This window comes from Echiichthys vipera, assembly GCF_963691815.1.
Source record: "Echiichthys vipera genome assembly, chromosome: 14".
NCBI lineage: Eukaryota > Metazoa > Chordata > Actinopteri > Perciformes > Trachinidae > Echiichthys > Echiichthys vipera.
The window spans coordinates 16983586-16997087 of record NC_139839.1 but is presented as its reverse complement, the minus strand read 5'-3'; the positions used below and the strand labels follow the sequence as shown (position 1 = coordinate 16997087).

The 13502-nt window shown below is 43.5% G+C and overlaps 1 protein-coding gene across 1 annotated transcript in view; it reads right to left on the bottom strand.

Annotated features, from left to right (window-relative positions):
* Positions 1–13502, bottom strand: part of sptbn2 (spectrin, beta, non-erythrocytic 2) — a 34183-nt gene that overhangs the window by 3763 nt on the left and 16918 nt on the right. Inside the window, exons 11-37 of the mRNA XM_083926642.1 lie at positions 13104–13406; positions 11910–12063; positions 11400–11794; positions 11047–11310; positions 10752–10963; positions 10415–10552; positions 10077–10296; positions 9371–9907; positions 8266–8468; positions 8089–8179; positions 7722–7868; positions 7238–7501; positions 6779–7003; positions 6556–6645; positions 6075–6353; positions 5847–5977; positions 5524–5728; positions 5046–5420; positions 4707–4951; positions 4460–4598; positions 4296–4380; positions 3667–3863; positions 3419–3543; positions 3236–3311; positions 835–1013; positions 350–523; positions 112–154 (exon numbers count right to left, since the gene is read on the bottom strand). Of these exons, the coding sequence (XP_083782768.1) occupies positions 112–154; positions 350–523; positions 835–1013; positions 3236–3311; positions 3419–3543; positions 3667–3863; positions 4296–4380; positions 4460–4598; positions 4707–4951; positions 5046–5420; positions 5524–5728; positions 5847–5977; positions 6075–6353; positions 6556–6645; positions 6779–7003; positions 7238–7501; positions 7722–7868; positions 8089–8179; positions 8266–8468; positions 9371–9907; positions 10077–10296; positions 10415–10552; positions 10752–10963; positions 11047–11310; positions 11400–11794; positions 11910–12063; positions 13104–13406 (5496 nt within the window). The remainder of the gene's footprint in view (positions 1–111; positions 155–349; positions 524–834; positions 1014–3235; positions 3312–3418; positions 3544–3666; positions 3864–4295; positions 4381–4459; positions 4599–4706; positions 4952–5045; positions 5421–5523; positions 5729–5846; positions 5978–6074; positions 6354–6555; positions 6646–6778; positions 7004–7237; positions 7502–7721; positions 7869–8088; positions 8180–8265; positions 8469–9370; positions 9908–10076; positions 10297–10414; positions 10553–10751; positions 10964–11046; positions 11311–11399; positions 11795–11909; positions 12064–13103; positions 13407–13502) is intronic.

The following is a 13502-nucleotide window of genomic DNA, read 5'->3' as shown; positions in this document are numbered from 1 at the left end:
ACCTCACCATCATTAAGCAGTCACAATAAACCAGCAAGTGTTTTTAACAATAAACATAATTTGAATTTAATTGTTTATTTTAGTAGAGTTATTCTCTTTTATCCATCTCACCTCATCCTTTGCTTGGAACAGGTACTCTTTTCCATCTCCTAGCCTGCAGACACAGCGTTGAAGAGGTAAACCATTAGTCAGATAGAAGCTAGAAGTCCAATACATCTCACTATTTCTTCATCTTTTTGGTATTTCATCACAGCCTCTCATTTTATCCATAAAATCTAACAAGGTGAAAGTCGTAGTGTAGGATTCCTTGTTCTGATGCTTTTACCGTAGTTGTTAAGTCTATTCTCACCTGAGCTTGAATACAAATTTCCTCTTCTTATAGTCGTGGGCTACCTCACACACAGCCTCTCCGAGGCTGATTGGTACCTCTCCGTGGTATGGAATACCATTGCTAGCGCTCTTGCCATCTTTATAGAAACCGAGACTTCCTTTTCTAAGGACACAGTACACGTTCTGCCAGGACCTACAGGCACAAAGAAATGGGATTAGGCCATTTGACACAATGTGCCTTTAACAAACTGGTAGTAACACATCTTTAAAAGATAAAACAGATCAAACAATCAGACCGAATAAGGTGGAAAGAGACATGAGCCAGAGTTCTACAGCAGATCCAACAGGCAGGCAGTTAAAACATGTTATCACAGATTGAGACCCAACCAGCTTAGTTATTGTGAAATTGATTTTTACAATACCTCTATTCTGAAATCAAGTCTTCATTGTCTGGCCTCTCCAATGTCTATTTTAATGCACCTATTCCCCCTAAACAACGCTCACCTGGTAGCTGCCTTTCTGCTGTGGGATTCCATCTCCTGTTTTCGACAGAGCATCCCCTCCATGGTATCTGGCTCAGATTCTGCTCCACCCCTGCTCGGTAATGTAGCAGAAGGCTCAAGGCGAGACGATGCTAGCCCGCTGTCCCTACCCGGTCCGTTCACTGACTCAGACTCTGAGCCCTGTTGTGCAAACCAGAAAATGAATGGTGGTGAGGAGGTAGATAACCCTACAGGATGGAAGCAGTGAGCAGCAAAGCAGCCATTCACAGCCATAGATGAAAAGCCATGATGACGCTTGCTTTGACAGTACTGTATGATTATCTGAGATAACAGCATAGTGTGGGTCCACATAATGACACAGTGCACTGATATTAAACAGGACAATTACAGCCACACATGTGGGTAAGATATACAATTTAAATAACTACACAGGCATGCTACAGTTCATTGAACATAGTCAAAAAATGTTAAAAGATAATTATAATGAAGGAAACTGATATCTAATATGAACTGATAGGATAGCATAGATTTAAAAATGGATATATTACTATTCTTAAGATAATATTTGCCTCTTCAGTCAAGGCCCAGTAATCTATTTAGAAACTGTAATTTGGTAAATGACAATTCTACTTTGCAAAACAAACACAGACAAAAACATAGAGTACATGAAACATTCAATTTCAGCTCAACTCTAAAAAGTTATTTTACTTTGTATATACTATATGACTCAAATCAAAAATAGGAGACAATAGGATTCCTTCTAAAGTACATGTACTAAATTTGTATTTTCCTCAATAAGCCTTTTTAAAAAAAATAAAATTACTTTGACACTCATTGCAGGGAGCGTACACATACAGGGACAGACTAAAACAAGCTACATATAAATCAGCTTTGAACAGCTACAATTATCACCACATTTACAACTCCGGACTTCACATTTGCAGTCACTCCTGTCCTGGTCAATATGAGCACATATACAACAGCAGAGTGATCCATGAGAACCATCTGTTGTCATGGATCTGCTTCATGCCTTTAAACAGCGATGGGACTCGTTGATGAAACATGAATAAATAAAGCAATGGTTTGCATCTGTGACAGAGAGCGATGGCTTCTCAACAGAACAAAAGAGGCACTGCAGTTGACCAGGAGCTGAGCGGAGGCTGTGACGGAGGCGAGGGGAAGCTACAAAGCTGACCACGGCTTGGTACTCACACGCTCCGGCTGCTTTGGCTTACACACACGTTTAGGCTCTGATTTCTTTCCCACTGACAACGATAGCGATAATGACTGCTGATAAAAACGCAATAAAGAAACTGTTAAGGCGTTTTTGTTTGTAGCAGAAACTTAAAAAAGTTTGAAAATTGTTCTAGAAGTGTAACCCAGTTTCTGACATATCACCGATATGATTGGCTTCTAATAAATGTCGTCAACAACTGTGTGGATTGACCATAGAATCAATGAAGATCATTACAGAAATAGCTCAATTTTCTTGAACAGAAGTTTACTTCTGCTTTCCACAAGGTGCTAATTTTCATCTACCAGGGAAAACTTTAACTAGGATTGTGTAACATGCATAGAAGTTCACTGTATCCTACCCAGGTCCCACCCCCTCCTCACAGGTGCCCTGCCCAATTGAATCAGGGTTCCTGAGGTGGTGGGTGAGTTTCTTCCTCTGCACACCCCGGGTGGCACTGATTCTTCCACTCTACAAACGTATTTGTCAAGTATCATCAACATTACCTATCAGCAAAAAACTTTGCTGTTTTATCCCCATTATAAAATATTGCTCCATACATATTGTTTCTAGGTTTTTTTGCTTGAATTAACATTTCATCTATTAGATGAAAATGCCTTAGACCTCATGGCCATTCTGGTAAAAAAGTAAAGAGGTTTCTTTCAATTGGAAAATAGCAATTAATGTAATTATATGACAAGGGAATATGTACAGAAACAACACTGTTGATTGGAGTAGAACAGACACACACTGACATACAGTTACACCATATATGTATGAAACACTCACAGGTTTGGGCTGCTTTTACAACTCGTACATTTTCATTAAATTCATGATTTGCAACAAAGTGCTGCCATGTTTTTGTTAGTAATGTAATATTATACTTACAATATTATAATAATATAATACAAATTGCCAGTATTGTTATGCAGTTATCTTTTTCAAATAAACCTTTTACTACATGCTGAGTGAAGGAGTGAATGGAATTCTTACAAATCCATGCCATAATGTACAAGATGCGGGCATGGAACATAGAAGACATTACACAACACTACATGCCAGAGACCTAAGGTAAACCATCACACTGGAAACCTTGTAAAAACGACTCTGTTGTACCACAGAGCGGAAACTGTAACACTCAAAGCATTTGGATCTACAAAGCACTCACCTGGGATGTGTCATTGTCGCTGTGAACTCCATTCACTGACACCGACTGATTGAGTGTGGTCTGGTCCAGACTGGTCCTGTATTTGAGAGAGAGAGAGAGAAAGCATGTTAATTACAAAAGAAAAAAAAGTATCTACTAAATACCAACAACATTCTCCTCTACCAGAATTCCTCTTCGGTTTACCTGGCTGCAGAATCATGTGCATGACTTTCTGTCTCAGATTGTGCCACTTCTGCAGGCGGTGGTGTAGGGGGTCGTCGTGCTCTCTCTTCTTCCTCTCGCCTCCTCTGGATCTCACACTCCTCAAGCTGAAAATTGGAGAGTCAGTAGTGTAAACTAAACATTCCATGAGTTAGGGAAAACCGATGCCTACAGATCATAGATGAGTGACGGACATAAGTCTCAAACACATAAGTCCTCTCTTTACTTACTGTAGTGAGTTTCTCCAGCAGAACAAAGCGGTCTTCCCAGGCTGCAGCAAGTTTCTCAAAGGCCTCGTGACGCTTAATTAAGCTCTCTACCTCATCCACATTTGTGCCCAGCTCTGCTGCCCGCACCAGAGGTTCCTGCCCTGCCAACCAAGACTCTGCCACATAGGCGTCGCGTCCAAACTGCAACACCTCCAGCACTGAGATGCAGAGAAGTGAGCAGACGATGGAGAGAAAAAAAAACAAAAAGAGAGAGGGATAGAGAAAAAAATTAATGCACTATTGGTAGTGAGTCAGGTACAAATTAGGGGCCCCTCAACCCAAAAATATCTCCCTGGCAAAAAACACAGGCTTCACTGATTTCAGTAAGACTACTGCGTTGGTGCAGGGAAGGTTGCCCACACATCCTGGTTCTACTTTTTCAAACATGCCTTACTGTGCAGTGTGTACCTTGTAGCATTGTGCCATTTACCAAGTCTTGACAGGATGGCTGCCATGATAACCTTTAAACTGGACATACCGGTCTAGATTTAAGGGCTGCCTTCATCCTGTATCAACCACACCAAAGTATCCCTCACATTTCTCTTGGCAATGTACCCTTTTACAGACTACTACATGTTAAGCTTGCATACCAATTTGTAGATGGTCCATCTTGTCTTGCCACCTTTTGTTGATCTTCTCTCTCTTTTCCTGGAGTTGAACCAGTTTCTCCCGGATCTGTGAATCAAGAAACATTTAGCAACAAGACGACACATGTGACTGCACAGAACAGTGAAAGTGAACCACTGCCCAATACCTCATCAGCTGCATAGTGATTATTGTTGATCAGAGTATTTCCCATCTCAATACAGGCAGTAAAGCTGTCTGCCCTGGTCTCAATCTCTGATTTGATGTCCTGATGATTGGCAATGACCAGCCCTGCAGAAGACACATCCCTAGCACAACAGAGAGGAGAATGAGGTGAAATTTAAATATACTTGTCACACGGATTATAACAGCATATAATATAGTAACTGGAAAATTAAGCACAAAATGACATTCACCTGGGGCTGTCATGTGCGTCTATCTGCAGGTTGACTCCGTCCATCCAGAGCATGAGGTCTCGCACCATGTTGAAGAAGCGGAACTTCTCCACGGTGTCCAGCAGGAGGAGCCTGCGGGCCTGACCAGCCTCAAGCAGGCCCTCCCACGCAGAACTCACAGCATGTTCACTCTTGTTGATGTCATCAGCTTTCTCCCCAGCATAAGCCTTCTGCAGCCGTGCTGCATCATCTTGCACCTGGCTCACCTACGAGGTCAAAGAGGAAGAGGCAACATTCAGTTTTCTATATAAATGGCTTTCTTGGAATCTCACAAGGTGTCTTTATTAACATATAGCTGACCTGTCCACTGAGGGCCTGGATGTCATTTTCGAAAGTGTTGTGCTGTCTGTGCAGGTGCTGAACGGTGTTCAGGTCACGGCCAAGGTCCGAAGGTAGCCCTTCCCTTTTTTCCTTAACACGCCCAAGCACCTCCATGGCATCCTGATGGAAGCGGTGCAACTCATAGGAGGCTGCTAACATTTGTGTGCGTGTGTCGATCAGCTCCAGCAGATCGGCCCAAGCCTCGTTTAACCCGTCCTTCCACTCAGCCACGCTGGCGTTCTCAGGATGACCCGACTCAATCAGGTCATCTGCCAGCCCATTTACACCATCTACACGCTCTTGGCCGATGGTGCTGGTGTCGCGAGCAAACTCTCGGAATTTGTCCCTCAGCATCTGTTGGAAAAAAATCCGGGCAAAAGTGAGAAACATAATTAATTCAGCTAAATTTCCCTGAGCTTCGGTGTCTCCAAAGTACGTGACAGAAAAAAACACTCACTGTGACATGTTCATAGTCCTGTCCTAGTTCATGGGAGCCAGCAACAACCTCCCTCTCAGCAATCCACTGTTCCAGGTCATCCACCTCCCGCTTCAGCTGGGTCAGCCGCAGTCGCTCCTGAAGCCGCCCACGACGTTCCTCAGCAAGGTCTTTCAACCCTGCATACAGTTTGTCAACTTGGGCTTGCCGTAAGGTGATTCTCTCACTGTGGAAATAAAAAAAGACAGATCAGCAGTTGTCTGTGATCTTCGGGTACAATTGTGACGCAAGATGGCTTGTGTCACAGTTGACACTTCAATATTAAGATCAATCTGTGCTCTCACCTCTCTGGGTGCTCACTGGTGACCATGAGGCGGCTGCTGTTAGCTAGTTGGTGAATGGTTTGTGCATAGTCTTCAAGTGCCTGTTCCAGGGTCTGGTGCTTTTTGACCATCACTAGTGCGCTTTGCTCATCCTGGGAGAGGAATGGGAAATTATGACATTTTCTCGAGACAGAAGATTGTGGAAAAGCGGCACTAAGCAATTCTATATCTTATTTTGACTTGACTTACCTTGGCTTTTTCCTCTGACATCATGTGCAGCTCTTGTTCTCCCATCCAGGCCTCTGCCTCTGCTGCATCAGCATAGAACTGCTGGGCGCGGTTGGCCTCTATTAGACGGGCATGCCGCTTGTCTGTCTCAGCTATTAGCTGGTCCCAGAGGTCCCGCAGTTCAACAAGGCGCTCCTCTAGGACAGACTGTCTCTCACCATCTACCTGGCTCTGAGTCTGGCCTCGTCTATGGATGTCGTCGATGCGAGGCTGGTGGCCCTGGATCTCCTTCTGCAATGTCTGATTCAGAAAGGGAGAAGGTCGGTTTTCTGCGCCACACATTTGGCTTTGGTGTACACTTAATGAAGGTATTTATGAATAATTTAGAGATGCCAATGAGTGTAAGTCACCTTTATCTTCCTTTTCAACTAGCCCGCATTAACACTCTTAAAACAAAGTGAATTGTTTTTTAAAAATTAAAAATATATATTGATGACAGTACCTGGTTTTTCTTAATTAGCAGCTGTACGGTGGGCAGGTCTTTTCCATGGTCTGTGGAGTCTGCCAGGGGCATCCTCTCTTTCACCCACAGCTGAGAGAATGGATAATAGGATAACAGACGGATGAATAAAACATGAACATCAGGCGAAACAGGAAACAATAGGAAACACTTACTTCAAAACTCTAAATTTGATTTATGCAATCAGTCAGGTAATCCAACTCACAATTTCATCCTCCAGATCTCTGTTAAATTGATGTGCTTCTTTGGAAGCGAGTAGTCGCTGTCTCCTCAGTTTGAGAGGGTCCTGAAGGTTAGAGAAGTTGTCAGTGACACGTCTTTGCTGCCCATCTACTTCAGCAAGTCCAGCGTCCTCCTGGGACAGGGCCAGAGCCTGAGACTGGAGGGACTGCACCTCCTTCTCTCTGACCTCCATCTGGTGCTCCAGCATCTATACAGGGACAGCACAAAGATGTTAGACAAGAAGATTTGACATTTGGCAATCTCAACTTAACAGACTTGGCCAATTCCACCACATGCACTTAGCTCAGCATGTTCAGGATTTATAAAATACATTCTGTAGCTTTTTCAGCACATTTAAAATCCAAGTTAATCTTCGATGTTTTGTGTAAAATGAGCAGCAAAGACGGCATAGATTGTGCTTTGCTTGCAGAGAGTGGTCTACCTGGTGCTTCTGGAGCAGGATGTTGACACTAGTCAAATCTTTGCCATAGTCGTCATTATGCAGCTGACCCTCAAGGTTTTTCAGCCAGACATCCAGAGCAGAGCAGCTCTGTGTAAAGAGCTCTGCCCTGTTAGCATCGAACAAGCACTGGGCCTTGGTGCGGGTAGTGCCCTCCAGCTCCTCCCACTGACGCTGTAGGTCCTCCAGGGTCTGCTGAACAACAGGTTTTAGCTCCGGCTTCTCAGCCACCAGTGCCTGGCCCTCCTTTTGGAAACAAGAAACAAGGACAAGTTTGAATTTATATCAATTTATCTTTGGTAATGTCAGTCCTGGCAGATTGTCCCCTCAAAAAGCTATTAATGAAATGCTATCTAGCCTTATCGATCTGCCTACTCATGAACAAGCCCATCTACAGGTAGATGGATGTTCAAGTCCTGTTTGACAACATTACATTTGACAACAATTACTATAAAAATGGCCGCACCTTATCAATTTTGTCTAGCCAGTCTTTGTTGGAGGCCAACTCTGCCATGAAGGCCTGATGTTTCTGCCACTTGCTGTGAAGATTTCTGGCCTCATCATAAGACATGTCCTGTGCCGTCAGCATCTTCTCATTGATCCACAATGTGAGCTACAGAAAGAGAGTAGCGTTATGTAAAAAGCATTTTTTATTATATATTATAAAGAAATACAAATCATTACAACAAATTGAATTGTTTGTTTCTTATGATTCAATAACTCATTTGTATGTAATGCTACTGTAAATAACTTTCAAATATGTCTCCCTTAAGCATCTTTAATTACTTATTCTTTACAGTAATATCTAATTTGATATTAAAAATAATTTTTACCTCCTGTCCATCTTGGAGGAAGTGCTGCAGTTCACGGTTGTCCTTAAGCTTTGCTAGCAATTCATTTGCAGCCTCCTTATTCTTAAGATGCCTGGAGAGAAATTAAGGAGAAACCTGAACGAGCCACTCTTTCAAAATGAAATTCAAAAGAAAATGTTAATAGGGCTTTGCTCTAACCTTTCCTGGATGGAATCAACTTTTTCCTGGATCTTTTCAGAGTTTGCATTAGAGTCATTAATGAGGCGCCGTCCCGCCTCCACCACACCAGTTATCTTCTCCTCACTGGCCTCTGTGGTGGTGAGGAAATCCTCATGCTTCTTAATGGCCTCCTCTGCTCCCTGAAGACTGGTAGGCATCTCTGTGTGGGACAGCACATACTCCTACACAGAGAGGAAAGAAATTATCTCTGTTACATTTCTCAAGTGCAATTATCCAATTCCAATCATTTTTTTAAGCCTGTGCTTACTATCAGTGATGAATTGAGGTGAAAACATTTAAAACAAGAACAAACTGGGGATATACTGAATAATTCAGACTAAAACAGGCTACAAATCTTATTTTGTTGCGTCTGTCTTTGAATCCATACTCTTGGGTTGTTTCAATGTGAATGAACTTTAATTTCCTCATACTTAAATTGTTGTGTGACTTAGAACTATCATAGTAGATCTCTGGATTTTATAACATGAAAATAGATGTACTGTGGTATAGATTATAAATATGATGGTTTTGCAATGTAATCAAGCAGTCATATAGAGGTCAATGGAAGGAGCAATAAAAGGGCAGATGGTCTAGTGAGAAATTTGAATGACATTTGTATATAACTCATTGACCATTTAATCCATTTATCATCTACTTAAATCATGGAGCATATCTAGAATCGCAGGCACACACACACACACACACACACACACACACACACACACACACACACACACACACACACACACACACACACACACACACACACACACACACACACACACACACACACACACACACACACACACACACACACACACACACACACACACACACACACACACACACACACACACACACACACACACACACACACACACACACACACACACACACACACACACACACACACACACACACACACACACACACACACACACACACACACACACACACACACACACACACACACACACACACACACACACATATATATATATATTTAGCACTGACTGCTGGACTGTAGACTGTGCCCGTAAGTGTTGATAAATAATTTTTGTATTTCATAGTGTATTTTCCTAACCTGGCTGTTGAGGAAAGCCTCTGCCTGCTTTGCATCTCTCAAGAAAGTCTGGAAGTCAAAGGCTTGGGCCAAAAGACTGTGGCGATTCTCCCACATGCGACGCAACTCATGCCAGCCAGTGTCCAGCGCCTGGAGCCTCTGGGCCAAGAACATGTGCTGGGCATCCGTCTGACCTTGGGTCACCTCCTCACCGACCGCCCGCATCTTCTCATAGTCCTCCTTATAGTTATCCACCTCATTCTTAATACTCTCGTGCTGGGTAAGCAAACTCTCAGCTTCTGGAAGAGAGGTGGGGATGTCCTCTGAGGCCACAGCTGTCTGGGTGCGAGACAGCCAGGACTGGAAGTCATCCAGATCCCTAAGGAAGCCCTGAAGCTTGCTGGCTTCACCCAGTGACTCCTCACGCCGCTTCATGGTGTCATTCAACTCATCCCACACCTCTTGAATCTCTGCAAGGTGTCCTTGGATCTCTCCGGCCTGATCTGGATGTTCCATGGCTAACTTTTCAGCCTCATTTCTAAGGTCATCCAGTTTGCCCTAAAAGGATATGAGAAAAATATTTTAATGCAGATGTGATGACAACATACCTCAACATGAAGCCCCAAATAATCCTACTATTATTCTACCTGATTTTAACATTTCTATAACACAGTACGTTCTGTTCTCATCCCTCACCAATAAGTCAGAGCATGTGACCACTCCATACCTGAATGGCCTCCAGGTCCCTCTCCATGCCAGTGAGTTTGCGTTGCAGTGCCATCACTCCAGCCAGGTCATTGCCCAGGCTCTGGGTGGACTCAATCACTTTTGTCTTTTCCTTCATCCAAGTTTGGATCTCATTACACTCCAAGTGGTAGTTCTGGATGTTAAGGGCCGACTCCAGGGCTACTTTCTTTTGGCCAGCCAGTTGTTCGAACTCCTTCCATCTAGTGATCACACAAAAGTAATATTTAGCTAAAAATGCTAAACACAGTGCGCATTGAGTACAAATATATTTCTGTGTAAAGTTGTGGGTTTTACTGCGCCTGATATGTTAACTCTGACCTGTTGTGCAGTTGGTCTCGTGTCTGGTGGATTTGGTCTTTGTTACAGTTCTCGGAGCCCAGCAGCTGCTCGGCCACCTGGTTCACATCAGTGACACGAGTGGCTAGGTTGTTCATCTCAGGTTCCAGTGTCTCAAATCTGCAGGCATAAATAATAGACCAACATCAATTCACTCATTCTCAAAAAAATCTGATCTAATCTGGATTAGATCTTGATTATTTTTTGACACAATTATAATTGTCTGTGGGATTTCATCATGTGCTTGATTTCACAAATGTACTTATTTGAATGGGTAAGAATTCAGCATCTCGTTTCTTATCAATTCACCCAGACTGACCTCTGCTGCACCACCTCTAAGTCCTCCAGTCTGGTCGGGATCTCCATGCCATCTAACCACTGTTCCTTTTCCTCCACCCAGAGCTGGCAGGCACCAGCTTCACTGAACATGCGGTAGAGGGCCAGGGCACCTTCCAGAGCCTGGCGTCGAGCTGCTGACAGAGACTCCAGTTCTTCAAAACTCTGCTCAATAGCAGGAAGGCGACCATCCACCTACAGTCATCCATAAACAATAATTTAGTACTACAAAAAGCATGTCATGAATGAAGAAGTATGAAAAAACAAATCAGACATACCTGAGGGAAATGTATATAGGCTGGTGGCAGTGCCTGGACCTGCTCATGCAGGGAGTCGATGCCGGGGCGATGACTCTGAATCTCCTCCTCTATCTCCCTCTGCTTGCGAGCGAGAGTCTGGGTAGAGAACTCATCGTGGCCCACCTCCTGACTGGACACCTGTCTAAGTGTCTCCATGATCCATGCCTCCATGTCATTGGCATCTGTTTGAAACTGGTGCAGGGCCACTGCTTCCTTAAGGTTCTGTTCTCTCAGTTTAGTTGTCTGCAGAGCAGATAGAACAAGAAAATTACACAAAATATTTGGGATATCTTCATAGTGTACAAATACAAAGATTCATGATTATTACCCACCTCCTCCAGATGTGTCCACTGTGCACGAATGTCTTGAATCCTCTCGGTGACCTCTGGGGCTCCAAAGTGACCCTCCTGAACCAGAGCTTCTCCGGCAGCTATGCTGTTACTTAAGGGGCCATAACGGGCTGCCATTTCATCCCTGAAGGCCTCATGTTTGCTGAGCAGGTGAAGGGCAGAAGTGAGGTCACGGCCACAGTCTCCACTGGCCAGGATCTGCTCCTGCTCTCTGATCCAGGCTGCCTCCTCTCCCACATCCCACAGAAACTGCCACAGGCGATGTGAGTCCTCAAGGCGTAGTCTGCGTTTCCCAGCAAGCTGACCAAGCTCCTCATAGGCTTGACCCAGCAGGTCAACCTTCTCACTAACTAGTCCTGGCTCACACGGTTTGTAGGCTGGCGATTATAAAGCGCAGGAATACATGACACTTAGATACTGTACACAATAGGTGAGACTAAAGCTGCGTGATCTGTACTGGGAAAATATCTTAAAGCTTGTTTGAAGACTCACCCTGTTCATAGGAAGTGAAGCGTTGTGCAGCACCCTGCACTGCCTTGATCCTCTCTGCCTGAGCTGAAATGTCAGCCTCAACCAGAGTGTGTTTCTGTAGTAGGTCTAAGACATCATGCAAATGTTTGCCACTGTCCTGTGACTGCAGACGACTCTGAAACAGAACAGTCCGGTATTGGGTTATTTCATCTTAAAAATAAAAAAAATAAAAAGATCTCCAGAATGTTTGCAACAGCAAACAAGGTAGGAATCTACATTGGATGTGTGAAGAGTGGGCAACATAGATATTTATATATTTTGAGTCATGACCATTTTATCAGCTATGGCTTGCACTTGGTGATATTTTAAATAACTAGCTGACAACATAATTTTAAAAGGCTTCAGACCATTACCCTGAACAAACAGGGAGCCAGAGCCTTACAAAGAATACTCTTATCTGAGCCATTCGAGCAGAAAACCATTAAATGACAACAGGACATTGTGCTACAAACACAAAAAACCCAACAGATAATAAACTGCATACAAGCATTCTAATTATCACCAAGACATTAACAGTGATTTCAGCTACAACTGCAAATTACACAAGCAATGGATTAATGTCCTAATCAACTCCATCCACAGACAAACAAAAGCAACATATCTTCTTTCCAGCTGTCCCCCTTCAAATTAAACACCTCAACTGAGAAATGCTCAAATACTAACGTTCAAAAGGTCAAAGCTCAAAAGGAGCAAATAGTGCTATATTTGTTTAAAGGTGGTGTGTGGCTGGTGAAGCCACGCCCTCAGAGGAATAGAGGGAGGCAGACACACTACTTTCTAAACAGATACGCAATTGATCGAATTTTCCAAGTTAAAAACAATTACTGATTAACACCTACATTAAGACCCAGATTAAACCATGTAAGGAGAAAAGGACTGAAGTCTACCTCAGCCAACCTCAGTAAAGCCACCAATGGCAACATAGCTCAGGCTAGGCTGGTAAAAAGCTAATTACTGCTGTTAATGGTCCTCTGATAAACACAGACACTAAAGCTGCCGAAGCCATACGCGAACAACTATTAACTTAATTGAGAGGCTTAGCAAATCAGTTGATTCTAAAGAAAAAGCCAACAGAATGTAAGAATGCAAAGCAGTAGTTCAAAACAAGTTAGACCAATGTGATCACATAGTGTAAGTATGAGTTGTGTTGAGTACCTTCATTTCTGCCATCCAGTCCATGATGTAGCGCATCTCCTCAAACAGTCTCTGTAGGTCACGATGGGAGTTCAGTCGCTCTCTGCGTGCAGCCAGAAGCTCTTTCAGGTATTCCCAGAGTCGTAGCACATTATCCCTTCGCGCAATAACACGCCGCACATCGTGGTACCTCTCCGCTTCCAACTCTTTGGCGACAGCCTCCACAGCAGCCACACGTTCCCAATATGCCCCAATGTCTGTCTCAATAGCTTCGTGTTTACGGGTGGCAGCTTCCACGGCTCCCAGGTCAGTTCCAAAGTTGTCCTAATAACAAAGGAAAGTGAACGTATCACATTAAAATGATTCAATGTAATCAAGTAAGAAATACAAATGAATCTTTAGCCTGTCTCTTATTGATTC